This window comes from Podarcis raffonei, chromosome 12, assembly GCF_027172205.1.
Source record: "Podarcis raffonei isolate rPodRaf1 chromosome 12, rPodRaf1.pri, whole genome shotgun sequence".
NCBI classification, from domain to species: Eukaryota; Metazoa; Chordata; class Lepidosauria; order Squamata; family Lacertidae; genus Podarcis; species Podarcis raffonei.
The window spans coordinates 28,454,288-28,478,947 of record NC_070613.1 but is presented as its reverse complement, the minus strand read 5'-3'; the positions used below and the strand labels follow the sequence as shown (position 1 = coordinate 28,478,947).

Sequence of the window (24,660 nt, the reverse complement as noted above, 5' to 3'; positions counted from 1 at the left end):
TCTGTAAAGAGGCATGGAGAGTGTGGGCATATTTATGAATGACCAGAGCAGGGCAGCTAAGCTTTCATGGGAGAGGAAAATCTCTGGCAATCTCCACCAGATGGAACTTCCAATTGCTTGGCAAGAGGATCCTGAGCTGTTTCAGGATAATCACCGTTTATATGTCAAGTGAGCTTTCATTTTAACAATTCCCCCAATTGTTAAATTTCAGGGAAAGGTCATGGTTCAGTGGCAGAGCAATTGCCTTGCATGCAGAAGGTCCCAGGATCAATCCAGAAGAAGAAGAGTTTGGATTTGATATCCCGCTTTATCACTACCCGAAGGAGTCTCAAAGCAGCTAACACCTTCCTTTCCCTTCCACCCCCACAACAAACACTCTGTGGGATGAGTGGGGCTGAGAGACTTCAGAGAAGTGTGACTAGCCCAAGGTCACCCAGCAGCTGCATGTGGAGGAGCGGGGAAGCGAACCCGGTTCCCCAGATTACAAGACTACCACTCTTAACCACTACACCACACTGAAGACACCAAGTAGGGCTGGGAGAGATCCCTGCCTGAGAACTGCTGCCAGCCAGTGTAGACAATGCTGAGCTAAATGGTCCAATGACCTGACTCAGTATAAGGCAGCTTCCAATGATCCTACGGACCACACAACAGACAGACTTGAGAAATGGGGGAGGGAGATGAGACAGATTAAGAGGAAGGACACATGAGAAGAACGTAGCACAGTGCTCTCGCTGCAGGACTGCAAGAGGATAAGGTGGTGCAAGGGGAAAGCAGAGGAATTTGGCTGGAGGGGAAAGAAAAAGATTAAAGGCACAGCTTCCCACCAATGCCACCATACCTGACCATGTAGGAGAAACCACACAGAAAAGAGTCCATGCCTTCCCTCTTCTCCCCAGAAAGTTTAAAGAAATTGCAGACACAGGAGGGTGGGGGGACATAACAAAGTATGTCATGCATTAAATAGAGAGGAAAGTTATGGCAATCTATAGCGAAAGAGGGAAGGAGAATAAAAATGTGAAATCATAGAAGAAGAAGAAGAAGAAGAAGAAGAAGAAGAAGAAGAAGAAGAAGAAGAAGAAGAGTAGTAGTAGTAGTAGTAGTAGTAGTAGTAGTTTGGATTTGATATCCCACTTTATCACTCAAAGCAGCTAACATTCTCCTTTCCCTCCCCCCCCCCACAACAAACACTCTGTGAGGTGAGTGGGGCTGAGAGACGTCAGAGAAGTGTGACTGGCCCAAGGTCACCCAGCAGCTGCATGTGGAGGAGCGGAGACGCGAACCCGGTTCCCCAGATTACGAGACTACCACTTTTAACCACTACACCACACTGGCTCTCCAGTGGACTATTGGACTATTATATGCTTCTGGGTGAGCTGACACCATCCAAGTCCCAAACTAGACATGACATGACATGATTCTTTGCATTTAATGTGCAAGGTTTTTTTAAAAAGGCAAGTTGCATGTGTGTATGTGATAATTATGAGAATCATAGCAGGCATGGATAGGGAATTCAACCCCTTCCTCCCTTGCTGCAGTCCTGAGGAAAATCCCTCTTCTGAAGCTGATACTTTAGGCAGCAAAGCCACATTGGTGCCACTGCAAAGATGCCTTTAGCATGAGCTGCAGTTTGGTTCTAATCTGTTTCTTTTCCCTGCAGTCACTTAGTACAATATTAATTGTTCTCCCTTGTTTGCTCTCCTTTGGGCCCCTCTCTTTTGAGAGGGCCTCTTGTTTCACTTAATATTTGCTTCTTGTTCTCCATCCTTACTCTCGGCTGGCCTTTTTAGAAAGTGCAAAAATGTTTCTCATTACTCATTTTCAGTGAAAATGTCAGTCAAAAAATTATTCCTTAAAAGTAAGAAACTGAGGCCAATATAACAATCCATGTAAATGTATACTTTTGGTACAATTACATATATGGAATTATTTTAGGGGGGCTGCCTATAACAGAGTGACATGGCTGCATTTGAACAGAATACTAACTCCTCATTTGTCTGAACCATGCTGACAACAAACCACAAGGTGTTGTTTCTTTCAATGGTATTTTATGGGCAGTCCCCAAATAAAAATTTCCAAGACATCTCTAACATGAATATTCTCCTATACAGCCATGCTATTTAGGCTATACATGTTTTTAAGTTAATGGCTCAAAAGTAGCAGAAAAAGTTGCACCTGAAATCCTGTTCAGTCCTGTACAGTCTACTCTCAGAAGCCAACACTTTCCTTTTGAAGCCATAGCTAAGATTATTTAAGGCAGAATAATGGGGTGTTTTGATAAAAAAATCTAAGAGACTCAAGTCTGCTTTTCTTCATGTGGTATTATATAATTCTGCATGATAACATGATAAGGAGCACGGCCATTGCTGCACATTAACATTTGTTAATAATCCCTAGTATAGCTTAATGAGCAGGTGGCCTTTAGAAAACAATTTACATGTTCAAAGCAGTAATACCTAAATAGATACAAGATTCAACAGATTCATCCCACCAGGATATCTCTTGACTTTTCGGCATCCTGGTTCTACTTTCATGGTGTGCTATGATCTCATGCCTCATTAACATCAATATAGGAATGGAGTCCTAGCAGAAAATTATTGGATTCCTCACAAATAAAATTCCTAGAGGTTCTTGAAAGAAGGCAGTTTAAATCAGGTTTGGCTGAGTGGTTTAACAATCAATTTGTCCTCCCAGGGAACTCTGGGAATTGTAGTTCTGCGAAGGGAGTAGGGGTCTCCTAACAACTCCCACTGCCCTTAACAAACTCCAGTTTCCATGATACTTTGGGAGAAGCCATGACTATTAGAAAAGTATTTTTCTTGTTGTTGTTTAGTTGTGTCTGACTCTTCGTGACCCCATGGACCAGAGCACACCAGGCACTCCTGTCTTCCACTGCCTCCTGGAGTTTGGTCAAACTCATGTTGGTAGTTTCGAGAACACTGTCCAACCATCTAGTGCTTTAAACACTTTGTGTAGATGTGGTCAAGAATGCTGTAAGAGGCAGGGAGATAATCTGACCACAGCAACTTATAAACCCCCCACCAACCTTCCAGATATACCAAGTCACATGGAAACCACTTCCCCATAATGGTTGTGAGGCTGACTAGGACCATTTTTACCTAGCATTACACCAAGCAAAACATCCGACAATTAGCTGCATGTTTTCCCACAGAGATACACTCAAGACTCCTTAGATGTGGGGTGGGCAACAGGCAACCATCACAACATTTGCTGCAGGCCTTCCCCTTGCTGGGAAAATTAGCCACAGCCTGCCACAGCCTCTTTGTTTCACTTAATATTTGCTTGTGTGTTTCAATCTTATTTATCAGACTGGGGTTAACTGGAATACATGGGTCCATGTACAAAGGAGCACAGGAAGAAATCCACTGCTCCCCAGAGAACAGAAGCTTAAGTCAGAACCTATGTAAAGTTTCTCAGGCCAGCTTCAAACAGTCTCCACCAGGCAGTTGTCACACTCCTTCACATATTGGTACTTACACACACACACACACACACACACACACACACACACACACAAAATCAATGGCCTTTCCCCTGCTCTATCATCAATATTAGCAGGCACAGAAAAGTATGGTGTGTGGGTGTGTATATATGCCCTTCATGCAAATCCTACGGCAGCAAAAAGCAGAGCTTAAGAAACACATTAAAACAAGGTAATTCAAAGCATATCAAAACAAACAGTAGCCTCTCAAGGACTGGGAATTTGCAACCCACCCACACAAAAACTGGGTGCATTTTCAGTAGGTACCAAAAGCTCAACAGAGTTCACTCTAAGCTTTTTGCAGCTATAATAAGCAAAGGCGAATGGGGGGGAAATGCAGCGGGCACTGAATCAAGCAGAGTTTAGATCTGAAGCAATTCTTGACACTGCTGCATTTTCATTCAGATTTGTGTGGACATGCAGTTAAAATCTGAATTCAATTTCTCATAACTCTGTAATTTCACATTTCCACCTTCTTGTTCTACAATTTCCCAATATTTTGGCCATTTAGATTCCATATTAAGTTTTTTAACTTCCTTAGCCTCCATTGGTGACAACCACCTAGGAGTTTTATTTTCCAACAAATCTTTATATCGAATCCAAACATTGTATAATGCTTTCCTTACAATATGGTTTTTGAAGCTTTTATGAATTTTTACCTTGTCATACCATATATATGCATGCCAACCAAATCTGTTATTGAACCCTTCTAGGTCCAAAATGTCTGTGTTCTCAAGAAGTAGCCAATCTTTCAGCCAGCCAATCTTTCAGCCAGCAAAAAGCTGCTGCTTCATAGTAAAGCTTTAAGTCCGGCAGGGCAAACCCCCCTCTTTCTTTTGCATCAGTTAATATCTTAAATTTTATTCTGGGCTTTTTGCCCTGCCAGACAAATTTCGATATATCTTTCTGCCACTTCTTGAAACAGTCCAGAGTTATGAGAAATTGAAGTTTAAAGTAAGAGATTGGCTACATTATTATCAGATAAATGAAGTTTTTAAACAGGACAGGAAAATCGGCTTCCAGGTGGAGAAGTCAAAATTAGAAACAGAATTGTTAGAACCCAATACGAAGAATCTGTCTAGAATGTATAACTTGCTGCTGAAATGGAATACACAGGATGAAATGGTTAAATCAGCCATGATTAAATGGGCACAGGACATTGGTCATGACATTATGTTTGCTGACTGGGAACAGTTATGGACCACTGGTATAAAATTCACGGCATGTAATGCCTTAAGGGAGAATATTATGAAAATGATTTATAGGTGGTACATGACCCCAGTCAAGCTTGCAAAAATTTACCATTCGCCCAATAATAAATGTTGGAAATGCAATGAAACTGAAGGTACTTTCTATCACCTTTGGTGGACGTGCCCAAGGATTAAGGCCTTCTGGGAAATGATCTATAATGAAATTAAGAAGGTGCTTAAGTGTACCTTTCATAAAAAACCAGAGGCATTTCTCCTGGGCATGGTGGGCCAATTGGTGTCAAAGAAAGATAGGACGTTTTTTATGTATGCTACAACAGCAGCGAGAGTTCTACTAGCAAAGTATTGGAAGACACAAGAACTACCCACACTGGAAGAGTGGCAGACGAAGGTGATTGACTACATGGGACTAGCAGAGATGATGAGCAGAATCCGTGACCAAGGGAAAGAGACGGCGGAAGAAGATTGGAAGAAATTTAAACTTTATCTTAAAAATAGTTGCAAAATTATTGAGTGTTAAAATGTCTTGGGTAAAGCATAACAGATTTGCAGCGATAAATGATTGGATAAGAGGAAAGAAAGAGGTTAAAGAAAGGAATTAATAATAATTTGGATCAGGGGTTGCTGGAAAAAAAGTTCAAAATAGAGATGCAGAAAAGGGGGGCATGGGGAAGTCGCTGAAATTGGGTATATGAAAAAATCTATGAAATTATACATGTTTATATGTTTGTTTGTTTGTGTTTGTTTTTGTATTGTTTTTATATTATATGTGGAAAAACCAATAAAAATTTTATAAAAAAAATAAAAATAAAATCTGAATTCAAATCCTGGCTTCAGTGAATGACCTTAGGCATTTCTCAGCCTCTCTTCACAGCACGATGGATGATGCCGAGACCATCTGGTTGATGTCACACTGGGCCATTTGGATCCTTTATCATCTGCTAGCCTTAATTATTGCATATGATGGGCAGATACTATGCTCATCCTTGTATAGGGTTGATTCTTGAGAACTATGAGCCATCTAAGGAGCCATTTCCTTTTATATCGGGAATATGTTGGGGGCCTGTGGGCTGCATTCACCCTTGGCCAAGTCTTCAGAGAGATGAATGCTAGTAGAGGGCATGGCCAAGAGTGAGTGTGGCCACCCTACACCCCACATGCACATTCTCACAGGCATGCACACAAAACACACAAATACAGGACACACACAGGACACACATGGGTGCAGGACATACATACAGGCACACACACAGGCCCCTGCTCCACGTACATCAGTTGAGAATGGGAGCCGATGCTCTCTCCCCCCTCATCTGATGTGCAGGAAGTGAGTGGTTTCCATCTCTGTCTAGGCCAGAGCCCCAAAGAGGATGAAATCCACCCCCAGCCACTCATTAGTTAAGGTTGAAGACCCAAACCAGCACTGCTAACCCCATCTTTTACCTTTGTAGTCCACAGCTTGACGGTCCAGTCAAATGATGATGTCACAAATAGATGGGAGAAGTCAATCGGACCCACTGCCATGTGGCAATTGATTCCTGTCACAGGACCTTGGTGGCCTTCAAAGATTTCACCAATGCCCGCTTTACTGTATAAGGAGAGAGGTGTACACTTAGGAAACATCCAACACCAGAAAATGCTGCAAATCTTGAGGATCTATCTGTATTCCTTCCCCACCCCCCTTAATAGTGCTTCAGGTATGGAGTTTTGATTAGGGAAACAAAGCTAGTAGAAGGCTAGAAGGTAGAATCACTTCTCCTATGAAATTCACAATGACCACTTCCCTCATCATGTCTGTTTTGGCCCTTATTGTAACCTAGGCAACCTAGAGATATCTACTATGAGCTAAATGCAGTTAGTAAAAAAAAAAAAAAAACCACACACACATACACACAAATACCTTCCATGACGACAAGCTGTGTAAACAGTGCCCTCTTCACTTCCAACTACAAAGTTATTGACGTCTCCAGTTGGGAAAGCCATTCCAGTAACTGCCACTGGCTTGGATTTATTGTACACCAGCTCCATGCTCTCCTAGCAAAATAGAATTTCCCCCAATGAGTTGTTTCTGAATATATTACAGAAATAAAATACTATTTTCTTAATAAATTTTCATTGACAACAGAGAGCTGATCATTGTGGACCACCTGAAGAAAGTTCATGGACCACTGGTGGTCCACAGGCCACAGCTTGGGAATCATTATTCTAGATTTTGAATGGGCCAATGGCTCTTTGTTCCCAGTCTTCTCCAGCCAGATGGACTACAACTTCCATTAGCCATAGCCAGTTGGGATAGGAGGTGCAGTCCTAAACATCTGCAGGGCACCAGGTTGGAGGAGAATGTTTTCTAGAAAGGTAAGAGTTAGTGCCAAACCCAACAATGACTACAGCAACACAAGAGCAGGGGAGCGAAAGGGGCAGAAAAATATTTGTCAAACTTTTGAGATGATCTCCTTGCTTAGGATAGTCGCTGGATGCAGATAATAAGCTGTACTTTTCTTGAGTGCCACACAACAATCTAGTCTTGCCTTTATCTAGTCAATATTTGCTAAAGAATGCGGTAGAGTAAGTGTGATATTCACCACAGGCGACTCGTATGATTACCTGTGCTTTAAAATGGATTATTTCATTTTCACTTGAAATTGACCTGCATATTAACGCATTACAGTGATTACATGATTTGTGGCAGAGGAAAAGGGCTTTGGCTCTTAGAGGAGCCTATTGCTGGAAATAAGCTGCACTCTTTCAAGTGCATCCACAGGTTTTAGTTTGTATAGGATGTGAAGTTTGGGCTTTTAGGGATGATGTGGGTATCAGCTTTAACTCCAGCACTTTCTTCTTGTGTAGGTAAAAACAAACCCACCTGTGGAGTTGAGAGCATATCCAGGCTCCAGGAACACATTTTGCCATCTGTCGAAACGGTAATGAGGTTGTGAGCATTCTGTGTCCCAACGACATTTACACAGTATACAGGGTGCTGAAAACACACAAAATGTCTGGAATCAGAGGGTGCCTGCTCACATTTTGAAAACATACGTATCCAAATGATTGCAAAGGAAATTAGGTTGCCACATAATGCCCAGAACTCCTTTGTTTGCCGGGTAGGATTGTGAACTTTTTTGTTTTGTCAAAAACTTGATTTTTTTTACAAGAGTAAACAACAACAAAAACCAAAGTCCCCCTTCCCTCTCAAAGCTTCATTTTACACCATCATAAACTAACCAAAATGATGACTGCTGTGAAAATGGATTAAGTGGGGGAAATTTCACCTGCAGGGATACATTATCATGCTACTGATGGTGTTTGATGCTAGAAAAGTAAGAGCAAAAAAGAGACAAATCTTCAGACGGAGCAAAAATGTGTATTATTTAATGAAGAAAATAGGTGCAGTGGGGGGGGGCGTATTGCAGCCACCATCTCTAACACAGCTTGGACTTTGCACAAAATATTTTCCTTCACACGTTCGAGGGATGGACATGAATGTCAACAAATTCATTAAGACCTCTTAATCAAAGGCCAATATATGGTCTCATTTTCATTGAAGATAACCTGAAATAACTGTGCCAGGCTATCGTATTATTTTAGATTTACAATGGGCCACAATTCTCTCCCACAAAGGGAAGAACTGGGTCTTGAGCATACCTATAGCTGTGTTTCCCTACAGTCTCCAGTGTGTGACGACTGACTGTTAAGGTGGCCTTGTGCCCTACTTTCCGTAAGACAGTCCTGTATTTGAAGGGTTGTTAGGGACTCGTTTTTGGAGTAGTCCTCTCTTTGAAACAGTTCCCTGGTCCAACGCCAGGGAAGGATGGAAGGAGACCAGGGGCCTTGAAGTTGACCAGCAGCAGCAGACTGCACAGGCACACAAGTCACCTCAGAGCACTCTTCTCCACCACAATTCAGGTTGTGCAATGAAAGTGGATTTGGGGCCCTTGTGCAACAAACCTGCTTTCTTCCCCCTGCATCAAACTTTTTGAGTTAAGGGAAGTGACCAGAAAAAGTGCTGGGAAGTATGCGATAACAATTGCTTGGCACCACGCCGCATAGCCTTCCTGCAACCAAATCAAGAATCAATGTTCAATAAACTAGATGTGGCCTAACTTGTCCTCATAAACCAAGCGGTAATTGGGCTTTAAGAACACATGTTTGAATATAATACCAATCGTGTACACCAGCCTTCCCTAACTTGCTGCCTCTCAGATGCTGTTGGCCTCTACCTCCCATCAGTGCCGGCCAATATGGACAACTGCTGGGAATGATGGGAATTGTAGTCTAAAACATCTGTAAAGCACAAGGATGGGGAAGTGGTGTGCATGCATATTAGCTTTTATTCTGGCCAAACGGGCTGATCAAACATCTGATGAGTGGTAGGAGGGAGGTGATGTTTGGCCTGTGTGTCTGCCTGCCTCCCTGTATGTGTGTTATCTGCATGTGCGTTTGTGGTATGTGTTTAACAGACTTCATATGCCCCTGGATTTGTGTGTGTGTTTCTCTCTGTCTATCTGTCTCTCTCTCTGTGGTGTGCATTAGATGTGCAGCTTGCGCGTGCATAACAGGAGTGGGCATCCCATCTTTTGTCCTGGTGTTCCCCCTCTGCTGCCAGAGGGCTTGCAAAAAGAGCAAAAAAAACCCCCAACTAGTCATTCCTGCCTTCCAGAAATTGCCTAATAAAGGCAGGTCAATCAAAGTTAGATGGCATATTTGACTACAGCATCTTATATGGACTTTATTCATTTTAAATCCCATTGGATCTTTTTCATATGTGGTTTCACGGATGGGTACATGAAAAACAGCATGACAAGAAAGCTAATTGTGTGTGCACGCACCAGCGGGGTTATTCAATTCCATTGCCACCCTTGCTTAGCTCTTACTCATTCCACCAGCCAGAGCTGGCCTTCCGCATGTGCCTCTATGAAATCAACCCAGCCAAGAGTCAGTTCATACCAAAGCTTATTGAACATTTGCCCTCCTCACTATGGTGCTTATACAGGTTGGTAACATGGTCCTCTTAAGCAGGGAACATCAGGGGCGAAAGGAGGCAAAGTTCAAATAGGTGGAGCACCATTCAGTAGCACGAGGATGCCTCCCTGTTTTCCTTGCAGCACTCTCTTTATGCAGTGTCTGGCTTTAATCAGAGCTGTCACTTGTCAATTTCATAAGCAATAAGTCTCACTGCAGAACTGAAAGGGATGTTTCGAGTGCAGAGTGGGAGGCGGGGGGAGGGGGGAGGGGAAACGCCAACTGTACTTTGAGGAGAATCTTGCTGGGCTCTCTCTTTTCCCAAGAGGAGAAGATGCCATCTTGCTTTTATTTATTTTGGAAATGAAATCATCATGCTAGAGGGTTTTTAAAAGCTTAATTAAAATTTCCTGTTATCCCAAATGCAGATGTGTGGTGGGTGTGAAAGGAAATTAGTGAGTAATGTGTGGTGGGACTCTCTTCCCTTGTGAATCCTGGCACCAAAGACGGAGGGATAAGCTCAGGAAATTTGGAAGCCAGCGGTTGGTGGCAACATGGGACGTATTTTCCAGTGGGGGAAGGGAGCGAATCTTGTTTTCATACAGACTAAAATTAAATTTTAAAAGTGAGTATTGCATTACCGGACGGCTTGCTTTGGGGGAATTGAATGGGTTGCCTCAGTCTCAAGGCAGAATCAGCACACTTAAGCCCATGGCTTTCCAGGATGCTGCAAGACGCAGTCAGCTAATGAATTAAACCATTCACAAGACAAGCCTTAGCCTACTTCGCAGGGTTGTTGTGAGGATAAAATGGGGAAGACGAGAATCATGTACACCACATTGGAGCTCCTTGGAGGAAAGTTGGGGATAAAAATAAATAAATCATGCACAACAAGAAAAGGACAGGAATACTTAAAAATAAAAAAGGTTTTTTCTGGCCGTGTTTGAAGCAAGAGGAGGAACAAGCAAGAGGTAGGTCCCATGTATGGAGAAGACAGAGAGATGCTCTTGGCTCACATAGAGAAGGAGGAATTGGTCAGCATCTACTTTGCCTCTGTCTTTATCCAAAAGGAAAGCAGTGCCCAACCTGGTGATAGATAACAGAATAAACGATGTAAGAAGGAAGCTGCAGTCAGTCCAAGATACGAAAGGGGGTGGTAAGGGAACACGTAGTTTCTCCAGAGGGTGGATTGGGACTCACTACCAGGTTGTAGCCTGATCTAAGGTGGTACAAGGTGGGATTCTTTGGAATGACATGATATAAATCTAAGAAAAAGGTCACAGCAGCACTTTCCAGAAATGGATCTCTAAATGCATGTTTGGGTTAAAGGCAGTCTGTGTCTGGTACGCAGGTGGCGCTGTGGGTTAAACCACAGAGCCTAGGACTTGCCGATCAGAAGGTCGGCGGTTTGAATCCCCACGACGGGGTGAGCTCCCTTGGTCGGTCCCAGCTCCTAACAACTTAGCAGTTCGAAAGCACATCAAAGTGCAAGTAGATAAATAGGTACCGCTCCGGCGGGAAGGTAAACGGCGTTTCCGTGCGCTGCTCTGGTTTGCCAGAAGCAGCTTAGTCATGCTGGCCACATGATCCGGAAGCTGTACGCCGGCTCCCTCGGCCAATAAAGCAAGATGAGCGCCGCAACCCCAGAGTCGGTCATGACTGGACCTAATAGTCAGAGGTCCCTTTACCTTTTTAGTCTGTGTCTGAAAATGTTGAAGTCTACTGCAATAATGGATGGGGAAAGTGGCTTACACAGAACAATATTTGAACTCTTTCTCTTTACGCAAATAATTTAGATGAGTCTACAAAGAGTTTACTCAATCCACCATTGCTACCTATCCTGTCACCTGAAATTCATGCATTGAATATAATTACTACATAGGGCTTATGCACATAAAGACTAACATGTGTAGACCCAAACCACAGAAATGTTAGTCCCTAATAATCCCAGGAAGCAGTTGCATAATCCATATGCAAACATCTTGTCCAACTGGTGGATGTTAAGTTGGTCTGGTGGTAAGATGAGCAATCCATTCTGCTCCCAACTGGAATCATGCCAAAACTGCCCCAAGGTTTACAGAGTCATTTAAAAGCTTGGTATAATTGAAATGTAAGATGGACACATGATAAAAGATAGGTCTTAATTTCTTCTTATCCTGAATGGCAGACTCTTCTAACCAGGATCTGATGTGATCCTTGTAGTAGTTTGAATTTGACATGTAATATGCACACAACATATGCTTATAAATACATCTTCTGTGTTCCAGCTGAAACAGTTGTAATTTCTAGTGCACAAATTTCCTGTGCCCCAGGTATAGACTTCTCAGCAGGGATTGACAAGTGTTAATAGATGGGGGGGGGGGATGAAATCAGTTTCTTCAACACTAGGTCAACATTTTGAGTGACCTGCATAGTCTCCACAAGCTTCCTATATTACTAAGTCATCTTCCTAAAATGACAATGTTTACAAGTGTAGCTTGGTGACTAGTCATCAAAGGAACACCATCAGTGGATTTATTAAATTGACCTAACTCTAAGATGTGCATTACTCATGCACGGCAAGTGTTCTGATGCCAGAAATTTGGAGCAATATATTCCTTTTTTAAATAAATGGCTGCACGCTAACCTCATTGCTACCACAATTCATCTTTTACACTCGGATGTCACAATTTTTAGATCATGACTTTCGAATTCAGCAGTGACCAAAATCAGTTTAATTCAATCTGGACCTGAAAGCCCCGGGATATTGGTTGGGTGATCACAGCATTTCATTATTTCTAACAAATAGCAAGCTTTGTTACTGTCCATTCCCCCACGGAGCACTCAAAACTGTTGAGTTTTTAATGATTTTTGACAGAAAATCATACAAGAAGCCGGTGCAGTTTATACTGCATCCCACAATCTGCCGGCATTTGTAGTCCAATTCGTGCAAAATGATCTGTGAAATAATCATAACTTGTCATATTTTATGGTGATTATACCCTCCCCCGACCCCACCGAGATCTTATTTTTTTCTTTTAAAAGGCAATTTAAGGTATAGTATCAACATACCCATTTTCACAGGGCTAAGCTACATATTACACATGGTGATCAAGACTGATATCCAGGTTTTATTTTATTCTGTAACTAAATTCAGCCATTGGATGGGAGGCTGCTAGTTTGATTGGGAAAGTGACACTACCGATAGTGGTGATTAAGCCTCCCCTCTAAATTACCACCCTCCATGCAGTTATATGGTTCATGGGAGGAAGCAATATGGAAATGTCTGTCCCCTTCCTCCTCAGGCAGAGCAAACAGCTGCTTACAGAGAAGCTTCTGACTGCAAAAATGAGGCAGGAAACTTTGAATGTCCCAATTTCCATACAATTGCAGTTTGTTCTTAGAAAGGGGTGGCATGAAGAAAGTATGAGACGAGCTTCTCATATTTATTTCAGGAGAAATTTGGCCACTTAATGAATCCAGAAAGGTTGAGTGTCTGCCTTATGAATCCAGAACTCAGCAACTTTACCCTCTTTGCCTCAGGGGATGCTCTAGACTTCAGCGATTTAGCAGGACTCAGTCACTGCTGTTCTCCTTTAAAGTGGAAGTGGATTATCAGGTTCTCTCTTTTTTCCAGGACACTGATTACAGCCTCCTCAAAGACGCAATTGTTAAATCACAGATTTCTCAACAGAGCAGGACCATTCAACCAGAATAAAATCGGAACTTCTGTCAGGTACTCATGGGCACGTTACTGTATTTGCAAATGAATCTGTCTTCAAAATCACGGTTGCCAGATCCTGGAAAAGCACTCTTCCCTTGAATTGCATCAAGGCACCAAGGAAAGGTGCAGTGCTTTCTGGCCTTTCCATACAGTGGTTGACATACCCACTGCCCTTGGACTTGCTTCAGGGTAAAATGACAGTCCTAATGGTCATAGATGGGGAGCAGGGGTACGCAAGACAACCAGCCGAGTGACATAATTAAAGGCACAGGCCCTGCCTGGGCAAGGAATTTGTAGCCCTGATAGTCTACCCTGTCACTTACTATTCAAAATTACAAGCTCTTTATTATTATTATTTTATTTAGCGTACAAAAATATTACACCACAACATCCTGCTATTGATATTTGTCTTTAAAAATAATGATGATGAGTTTAATCCTTTACCGTGTGAGCAGCTGCAGAAAGGGGTGTGCGCTGAACTGGGGTCCTCCTGTGACTCCGATTATCCCACAGCACGATTTGGCCAGAATAGGTCCCTCCGACAACCAGGTTTGGATGAAAGCGGGCGAAACAGACAGACATCACAGAAGACTAGAACAAAAAGCAAAAAGGGGTAGAAGAATGAAGGGTTTTCTTTCTTTCTTTTGTTTCTATTAGAAAAATAATCCTAGAATTAATACTCTGAAACAAATACTCCTTTGATGCCTTGTTCTTTGAAAAACCTTTCAAAATATAGGGCTGCTTCACACATGCATCTGTATGCATAAATTTAACTTTCTTTTCAGTCTTTCCACCCTTTCGGTCAGCGATGCTGAACCAGTATCCAGTCATTTCCAACTACCATCAGCCCCAGCAAATATGGTGAAGGGTCGGGGGAAATAGGATTTGTAGTCCAGCAACATCTGGGGGATTGGGGGGGCACAGGCTCCCCATACCTGATTAAGGTGTTCAAACAAGCGAAAGTGTTTTTTTTTAAAATTGAAATATTAATCAAATATCCCCCATTCCCCTTTACCTCTGCTAAAAGTTTCATATGCTTATCTGATGCTGTTATTGCCCACCAAGCACTGCAGTTTCATCAGTGGTCAAGTGCAAGATCAAAAGATGTAGCTTCCATCATTTTCAGAGGGTGCCCTCTTCCACAGGTTTACCCGCAGAAATATCCGCTGTGATCGGTGGCACAGGAACAGAGAGCCCTTGAAAATCAGCGGCTGTGGAGCTGCCCTTCCATTTCTACAGGCTGCAACAACTCTTGAAGACCAGGCCTGATGTATTATCATTTCATATCAAAGCTTTAATCAGACAACCACATGCTTTGTCACTAATGACACACGTTGTGTGACAATAGCAGCAGATTTTTTAAAGCCAATATCTGCACTGCTGAATGCACTCTCTGAAATGGCAGTTAGGTTGCCCTAATGTTTTGATAGAAAAATAGCCCTGTATACTGAAGAATACAGAGAATAGTTTCAGGCTTTTCTTTTCTTTCTTTTTTTAATGTTTAAATTTTTTATTTTTTTACCAACAAGCCAAAACACAAACAGTGAAACCCCCCCCCCCCGGTGGCTGATACATTGGGCATAAATAATCAATAATAACATATTCAAATCAACCATATGTACAATTTTATATACGTTAACAGTCCTCCATCCACAAGGTTTATTTAACTTTTAACATTTTAATTGCCCCAAATTGTTCAAACCTACCCAAATAATTCAGTATCTTCTCAAACCAATCCTCCTCTTTCTCACTGACCTTAAACCCTTTCATTCTGTGTATCTTCACAGATAGATATTCTAAAATTATAATATTATTCAGCTTTTTTCTCCATTGGTTCACCCCTAGCTCTTCTGCATTTTTACAGTAAAATTGATGGTAACTGCAGCCAGACAGGTTATAGCGAGTAATTGGAAAAAGGCTTTTCCTGGGCAATGGGAAGTTCTTGGAAAACTTTACAGCAGGTTGGGGCACCACCAGGTGCTGCTGGACTCCAATAAGCCCTAGCCAACATGCCCAATGGTTCAGAGATGATGGCAGCTGTATTCCAACATCTGAAGGTTCTTCACTCTTGTTTTACAGCATCATTCCCATGTGAAGGAGAAAACACACCGAAGACTTGTGGGCCCTGATCCAACAAAGTGTGTAGGGCTGAGGCAAATGCGTGTCTACACTGTAATGCTCTTCCAGGCCCCAATGAACTTAGAAGGTGCAGCTGCCTAAAATTGTATGCCCATCCCTTTTTGTAATTGTCAAGATGGTACATCAGTTTCATGTCAGCTTCCTGCCTAATATATACAGCACTCTAATGTAGAAATGTTTCCACGGCTGAATTAGAAGACCAAATCTGCAGCATTCAACAAGAGCTCCACATTTATGGAACTGGGAATAAAGGTAAGACGTACAAAACATATGGGTTCTTTCACATTGGAAGAGGTTCTTTGGTTGTAGTCATTGCCTTATTAAATAATGTCTTGAAGAGGAAGGAGCACCATGTATTTGTGGTGTGATCTGCAATAATCAGAAGTGGCTAATAGCCCTGGTTGCAGGACAGTGTGATCTGCTAGGATTATATTCTTCTGGAAAGTCAATAAAATTTTGTGTACTTTTTCACAGTGCAGAATAGCCCAAATTATTTGTTATATATTCTACCTTTCCTCTGAGAAACTCAAGGTTCTGCCTTGTACATCATATCCTAAATAACAACAGCAACAACCCCCTGAGGTAGATTAGGCTGAGAGATGGTGACCCATGGTAACTCAGAGAACTTCATGGCTGAGTGGAGATTTGAACCCTGGTCTGAACTATGCCAAACTGGTTCTAAATAAAAAGTATATTCCTTTATCTTTCATTTGAGGGGATGTGCTAAGCATCCCAGAGGCTTCCAGCTTGCCACCAATGGAACAGAAATTTGGATTAAATACTGTGTCCTCATGTCTCATTTTTGCTCTGCCTTTACTGTGTGCAGTACATACAGATCTAAAAATGTTCGTTTGTGCCTGGTAAGGCTGTTTTTTATTTTGAAGAATTAATGCAGGCCAGATTTGGATTAGTGATGGCACATCCCTTTAACCGCAGATGGATATGCTTGCAACAGATAGTAATTTACATTATCTTGGTTGGGAAGCCTGACCTCAGGACCCACATCTGATGTGCACATGGGAAGTGTGAACTGGCTGCGCATACTGGTGTTCATGTATCAGGATGGCTTTCTGCCAGCCATTGCCTGGGCCCATCTGGAGAAGAGTGCTAAATAAATATTACTCTAATATGAGATTTAGATTTGCATTTGGTGAAGTGTCTTCTTCAGAAATGTCACTCCCTGGGGCATTTCATTTCATTTGTGGGCACTGGAAATGCGAAGAGTTTAGAAGTATTTCCAGCTTCTGACAAAGCAAACACCAGGCACCTCCATATTACAGAAACACACGTGGCCAGTGCTGTTCCGTGATTTAGGCCATGTGTGCAGAAGACATGGTGGCCTGTAGGTCTGTTTGCACTCTTAATGGCACCACGGGGTTTTAAAGGCACCTAGAAGCATCTCGTTTTAGTCCTGTTAGGGTAGGGTTGCCATATTTCAAAAAGTGAAAATCCAGACAGAAAACTTGTTGATTTTCCCAGACATTTCGTCAATTTCCTCCAGGATACTGGAGGCTGCAGTTTTCCGGGTATGTCCAGAAAATTCCGGAAGTACGGCAACCCTATTCTTAGGGCCCATTTCAGACAGTTGAAAAGGGCCCCATATAATTCCTTGGAAACGGGGGGGGGGGGGGTTGGGATCAGAGCTAGGAAACTGGCCTTAAAAGAACTAAACTGCTGAATCCAGTTCGTGGGTTGTAGCCACCAACTGGACTTTCACTGAAGGACTTTCACTTGTGTAACAAGTCTCCCTTTCTCTCCCTTTTCCTTGTCCCCACCTCAAATTTGCTCCAGGTGTTTGGGAGAACTCCCATCATAAATTTGGAGGGGCACGAAGGAAGAGGGCGAGGAAGTGCTGTTGTGCATGAGAACATCCTTGCTCTAACAGGACAATTTCCTTGGCTACAACCGTCTAGGACCAGATTTTCTGGATACTGATAAAAAAACCAACAGCTCTGCTTGATTCAAAGTACCGGCACATTTCCTCCTTAGTCTTTACCAAATGGAACAAAGCATTATCTTCTGACAACAGTAGCCCAGTGGACATCAGCAGAGAAGGAAATAGCATGCATTATAGCTTAGAGTTTTAAAGTGGGCATTGACAGAGGCTTATAAAATCATAACGGCTAAAGAGAGAAATTATTCCCACTCTCTCAAATGTCTTGGCTCAGATAAAGAGCTACAATTGCCCCGTATGGAGTTTTTATTTGACCTCTACATGTCAGTTCTTGCAAGTTTGTTCACCTTAACAATGTCTTCAAAATCCTGTGGGATGAAAGTAAGAATAATACTGATAAGGTCCCTAATCTTATCCTAATTTTGCCGCAAAAAGAAAACAAAAGACAAAACAAAGCAGTTTCCATTTGTTTCAGACTTCTCTGTGTTACCATTGCATAATAGGATGACAGTACTGTCATATGCTAAATAAGGAGAAAATAAAAAGTTTTCCGTAATTTAAACAGCAAACATGTCAGAAAGAAAGGCACCAGAAGTTTATTTCAATAAAAGGCAGCATATTTACAATCATGTCTTTTCAGAAGTGAGAATTCTTCCAGGTGTGGACAGCTTTTAATACTTGCTATCTTATCTTCTATGTAAGAGCTATGGAAGGATACTGGAAAGATTCTGGAGCTGGAAATTATTTGCAGTATCGGGGGGGGGGGGGAATTAACTTTAACTAAAAATAAAAACAGTTGATAGCCTTTTGCATAGGAGGGGGTTTTTTTGGAAGAAAAAAAAACAAACACTTCAAACCAAATGTCAAAATCCCATTTAATTAAAAAAAGGAAGTTTATATTTCCATATGGCATGTGTTGACATCTATCCCTTTGATTTACAAGAGTATGGACTACAGGGAGCAGATTGCTTTATTCAAGAGAAATGATATAGGGAAGGAGGGCGATTTGACAGGAAAGAGTGTAGGCTGCCTTAACTTCAGTGCTTGTTAAAACATGAAGGATTAATGGTAAAAAGGGAGGGAAGAATTGTGAATGTCTCCAGTTGAGGATCTTCAAAAATGTTTGGGGTTTCTAAGAATGTCTCCGGCAACCACATGAAAAGAGATTTAGCCACACAGCTCTCTAAATCCAAAACTGGTACCGCTCTACTTATACCATCAAACCAACTGACTTGAAATAGAGCCACAAATTGAATTTATTTATTTTTATTGAAAAAGTACTAAGTCCTTGAAAGGAGCAGAATGGTGCGTCAGGAAATCCAGAGACTTCGGGAGGGAGTTTATAATGCAGGTACACAGCAGCAGCATGCACGAGCGCTGAATCTCTGCTGCGGCGAGTGTCAAATCCCAGTGGCTGCATTTTCTAAAGAGAAGCCATTTTCTTCACATACAGCCTTGTTCAAAATGGAAGGCCTGCACCCTAAACCATGTCGTGCAAAGGACAAACTGATGGAATGACGTTGCTCTCTGTGTCCCTAAATCTGCTGGGCTGAGCTGCTTAAGCAGGCCACAAAGTTACGTAACACAATTTAATAATTCAAAGAGCTACATTGTGTTACGTAGCTTTGTGGCTTACTTTGGCAACTCAACCCAGCAGATTATTTTCTGAGACACTTAAAAGACAGAATCATGACCTTTACAATGTGCATTATTTAATTTATCTCTATGGGACTGCACCAATGTTACAGGCCAGTGAGTTCAAACCTTATAACCTGCTAACCAACTTGCTGGTCTAATAAAATACAAATATTCATCAATGGTCTCTTTCCAAGCAAGCTGTTTATTAAGCATTCATCCTTATTTGTTTGAGGGGAGGCTATACGATGTGTCATATCAGTGTCATCCCACACTTTCTACTGCATTTTCCTATCACTTTTCTTACTGTAAGAAGTCCTATGAGGGGGGTGGCTTTGTTGCTCAAGAGCTCAAAATCAACTTCAATTATGCTACCTCAATTTGCCGGTATGTAATTGAATCCCACCTCAAAATGGCAACAGTCTGGAAGCGCCCAGTAAGAAATAAAGTGAACTGAGTTTTGATGACAACCATATGGAACCAAACAGAAAGTATTTCAGCATTCTGCATAATAAATTCCAGAAACATCACTGTAAAGATACAACTTTGTTTTGAATCACACAATTCCATACCAGGCACATCTCAAAGGAGCCCTGACATGATTTAAAACCACAAATTTAAACTGAAGAACACAATGGGTCACGTAAAACAGCTTCCACAATTCCCTCCTTCTCTTCGTTCCACACATCGCATTCTACAGTCTACTAGGTAGCATTCACACCATGGTTTTAAGGCACTATGACAGCACTTTAAATAGTCATGACTTTCCCCAAAGAATTCTGGGAGCTGTAATTTTTTGTTAAGAGAGCTGAGAGTTGTTAGGAGAGCTACAATTCCCAAAGTGATTTAGCAATAATCAAAGCCTCTTCCCTGGGAACTGTAGCTCTGTAAAAGGAATGGAAGCCTCCTAACAATTCTTTGGGAAAAGACATAACTGTTTCAAGTGGTATCATAGTGATTGAAAGGATAGCGTAAATCTGGCCCTAGTAAGTACACAAAATGTTTCAAACAAGCAACTTTCCTTTGTAAAAAAAAAAAAAATAGAGAGCACAAAGAATTAGATTAACTGCCCTGCTTCACCACAGTTAATTTATAGTAAGTCATACAGCTTTGAACTTGGATCCTATTAAAAATAATAATAAATAGCAATAAATATCATTTTCTTTTTATCCAAGGTCAGAAATCCAATGTGAGAATTCTCACTTTTCATTTTTGTCAAAAAGTATTTGATTGAACTAAACGTCTGATGTTAAAAGGGTTAAGTACAACACAGGTAGCTACAAAGAAAGTGCCTCAGCCTGTTAATGAACTCCATTCTGCCCTGGTGAGACCACCCTCCTTTTTAAGTAAGTGGTAACTCAATCCCTATGTTAACTCAGTTGTGTTTGGGGTTCTTCCAAGTCAAGAAACTCGGTGTGATAAGTCAAAATGAATTGTCTGTAATAATTCACAAAGTGTCCATAACCAAACTCAAACAAAAGGCTCTTAAGTCAGGTTTTACATTTCCTTTCTCAACACTTTTATTTTTCATTTCTCACAGAAAGTAAAGTCATATGAAAATCCTGTGTAGTTTCTGCTGACCTCAAATATGAGGGCTTTTGATGAAATTCCTGGTTTATTTATCACATAAGATGCATAAATAGTGTAGGAAATTACTGGTGAGTAAAAAGACATAGGTGGCGCTGTGGGTAAAAGCCTCAGCACCTAGGGCTTGCCGATCGAAAGGTCGGCGGTTCGAATCCCCGCGGCGGGGTGCGCTCCCGTCGTTCGGTCCCAGCGCCTGCCAACCTAGCAGTTCGAAAGCACCCCCAGGTGCAAGTAGATAAATAGGGACCGCTTACTAGCGGGAAGGTAAACGGCATTTCCGTGTGCTGCGCTGGCTCGCCAGATGCAGCTTTGTCACACTGGCCACGTGACCCGGAAGTGTCTCCGGACAGCGCTGGCCCCTGGCCTCTTAAGTGAGATGGCCGCACAACCCCAGAGTCTGTCAAGACTGGCCCGTACGGGCAGGGGTACCTTTACCTTAAAAAGACATAGGAACACTTCTTCCTCACACTTTGCACATTTAGTAGGGAGTAATTCAGTGGGAGTTACTTCTAAGCAAACATGCTTATAATCGTGCCACATATTGACTCTGTTCAGATGTAATGCTAAACTAGGGTTCAGAGGGATAAAAACAAGCCTAGGAAAGCCTGGGGCAAAAACACACCCAGTACAGCTGTGAGGCAAGGATTGGAAGCTTTCAATAAATCAGTTTAGAATTATGTCCAAATCCTAAACTGTGGTTACTCTTAACTCTCTATTGAAATAAGCCAGTTTTTAAACACACGATTTGAACTGGACTTTTTTTTTGTAACGGTAAAGATCAACCATAGTTTGCTGGGTTCAGAAGGGATGACAAACTATGGTTAATAAAAATATGGAAGCAAAGGCTTCAGAACTCCATGTCATCGAAAAGGAGGGGAGAGCACACAAGCCAAGACTCAACTAGGGTTATTTCCATCACAATAAACAATGGTTTAGCATGCTGTCCAAATTAGGCGTTGTCTGATAGGCCATCTTGCAAACCTGCTACTCTGGGTCTCTCATTTGCCACTTTTGGCAGACAGTGGTACCCTGTTCTCTGTCACCCTGTTTCTTTTTGATATTCAACATGGGTATTACCAAAAGGATATGTGACTTCTCAAACCGCGACCCTGGAAGCATAGCAGGGAGGAAGCAGAGGAGGAAAGCCTTGGCAATCCAAACATTAAGGCTTCATGTTGATGGCTGGGGTATGTCCAGAACACAGAAATAAGGTATGGGATATATTTAATTTGATCAAAGTCTTGTGGTGTAGGGGTAAGCAAGCTTCTGATTTACACGAGAACTTTTCATCTTGCAGAATAAACAGCTAAAGAAATACAGTATAAATACACCAAAATGTGGACCTAAGAGAAATATGTAATTCAAAAGCTTTCTGAGTACTTTCTGCCTTCAAAAGCAGAACCTTGTATGCTTTGCATCTTTCATTTATTATAAGGAAAAAATGTTGCATTCTGATGTCTGAGCACATTTTCTTTAAAACCTGTTGCTGTTGCTCTAGTCTTCTTTGAGAACTGAACTGGACATTGGTGGTGCCCAAACTACAAGACCAACGAGTTTACAAATCATGTACAACCACCACAGTCATCAGAATCCTCTTCTGTGCAGAGTTTGGTTGAACCTTAAGACCTCATCAATGATCGGGGCAATTTTAGCAAGTAGCCCAGAGGAGATCTAAGGATAGATAAGCACATGTTTACATTTCGTGCTTTACCCTAATTGTTTCTAAGCAATTGACATTTGGTGCTCTTCAATCTGTGTCACTTGGGCACACTTCTATCAGTTCACTGTCAAAATAATTACAGTAATCTCTTCTTATCTTTTGATTTAATTATAGCTTCTGGGGAAGACTGACAGACTATTATATTTGCCCAAAGCCATCCCTTCCACTAATGTATCATTTACAAGTCGTGTCAGTGGGTAATTAGAAATAATCTAAAATTAATTGAACATTGCACTGAGCTATGTTGCTAGTTTGGGAGATAAGTAGAGGTGTAGCAGAAAACCCAGATATGCCAGTTGCTCAGACCACTTCGTTTGAGAAGGGGCAATAAACATAGTTGAAATGTCAGCTATAATGTATATTACAGCACACTCGCCCTAAAAGAAAACCTAGTTCTAGAAAGTTCCAGAGTCTGGTAATGGGGCGAAGGCTCTTTGCTATGGTAGGGTCAAGCAGATTAGGGCTATTTTTTAATTTTATTCTTATTAAATTTTGGAAAGAAGAAAGAATATGGAGAAAAGTAAACACTGAATATCATAAACAGAACCATATGTACCTTCCCATACACAGAGATTCACTAATGACAGACAACTTGTGAGTGCTGCCGCCTACTACTGTAAAATGAGGAGCAACAACTGAGGTCTTTTTCTGTTATAGCCCCAGGTTTGAGGAACCACCCGCAACAAGAAACCCACCAAATCAAGGAACTTGGTCTGACTAAAAAGGCCTTTAAAATAATAATAATAATTGGTTTTTCCATGTATACTTCTAACAATTTTTCATATTTCCACCCTACTCCCCTGGACTTCCCTCATACTCCTGTTTTGTTTTATTTCCATATTGTTCACCCTGCGTATTGTTTCCCCAAAATTTTCCCAATACATATAGTCTTATTTTTTGTTGTATAGAGTTGTGATTGTTTACTCAAACCCTGCCAATGAGTCCATTTCTTTATGTTGCCTCTTCATACATGTTCTAAATGGTTCCCATTCTCTTTTGAAGTCTTTGTTGTCCTTTTCATGTAATTTTTCTGTTAGTTTTGCCAGTTCTGCATATTCCATAAGTTTCCCTTGCCATTGTTCTTTTGTTGGTAGTTCTTCTGTCTTCCAAGTTTGTGCTAATATAATTCTTGCCGCTGTTGCATACATAAATAGTTTCCAATTTTCTTTTTTTACATCTTGGTCTAAAATTCATAGGAGGAATGCTTCTGGTTTCTTAACAAAAGTCTTTTTAAACATTTTTTTCAATTCATTATATATCATTTCCGAATAATTTCTAATCTTTTTGCATTCCCACCACATATGATAGAATGTACCATCATTTTCTTTACATTTCCAACAAGTTTTTGATCCCTTTTTATACACTTTCTCTGGTGTTATATACCATCTATACATCATTTTCATATAATTCTTTCAGTAAGATACAATCTGTAAATTTTAGATTCACCTTCCACATCTTTTCCCAATCTTCAAATTGTATATTATGACCTAAATCCTGAGCCCACTTTATTTGTATTGACTTTACCATTTCATCTAATGTTTCCCCATAAAGTAGAAGATTATACTTTTTAAAAGTAATTTTGTGTCACTCTTGACTATCTCTTTTTGAAAGTTTGAAGCTGGTATAACTGAAACCTTTCTTACTGTCTTCCTAAACATGTTCATTTAATTGTCTATGATGTAACCAGCTTTGTAAAAAGGTCTTCAATTCCTCATATCCTTTCAGCCTTAATCCTTTTTGCGCCTTTATTAATAATTCTCTATATGTCGGCCAATTTCCTCCCTTACTAAGTGGTTTTAATGCTAATGCTTCCACCGGCGAGAGCCACCATGGAGTTCTTGGTTCTAGAAAGTCTTCATATTTATTCCAAACTTTTATAAGTGCTTTTCTTATTATAAGATTATGAAAACCTTTATTTTTTTTATCTTTCCCGTACCATAAATATGAATGCCAACCAAATCTATTATCACGTCCTTCCAAATCCAGTATTTCATCTCTTTCTAATTTAGTGCAATCCCGAATCTACGCGATGCAAGCTGCTTCGTAGTATAATTTCAAGTCTGGAAGGGAAAAGTCTTCTAAATCTTCTGTATCTATAAGTATTTTATATTTTATTCTAGGCTTTTCCCCATTCCAGACAAGCTTAGAAATATCTTTTTGCCAGTTTCTGAAGCAGAAAAGATTGCTTATTATCGATATTGACTGAAATAAAAATAACATCTTTGACTAAAAAGGCCTTGAAAACCTTGTTCAGGTGTTGTTGTTATTTCTGTTTGAAGTTTTTACTGACATTATCTTGCAATATATCATTCTCAG

At 41.1% G+C, this 24,660-nt stretch overlaps 1 protein-coding gene across 6 annotated transcripts in view; it reads right to left on the bottom strand.

Moving 5' to 3' along the window:
* Positions 1–24,660, bottom strand: part of DYNC1I1 (dynein cytoplasmic 1 intermediate chain 1) — a 222,943-nt gene that overhangs the window by 51,088 nt on the left and 147,195 nt on the right. For all 6 annotated transcript variants that reach the window (XM_053359118.1, XM_053359121.1, XM_053359124.1 and 3 more), the window contains 4 exons: positions 13,814–13,960; positions 7,571–7,684; positions 6,608–6,741; positions 6,151–6,295 (listed from right to left, as the gene is read on the bottom strand). In XM_053359118.1, coding sequence (XP_053215093.1) covers positions 6,151–6,295; positions 6,608–6,741; positions 7,571–7,684; positions 13,814–13,960 — 540 coding nt within the window. The remainder of the gene's footprint in view (positions 1–6,150; positions 6,296–6,607; positions 6,742–7,570; positions 7,685–13,813; positions 13,961–24,660) is intronic.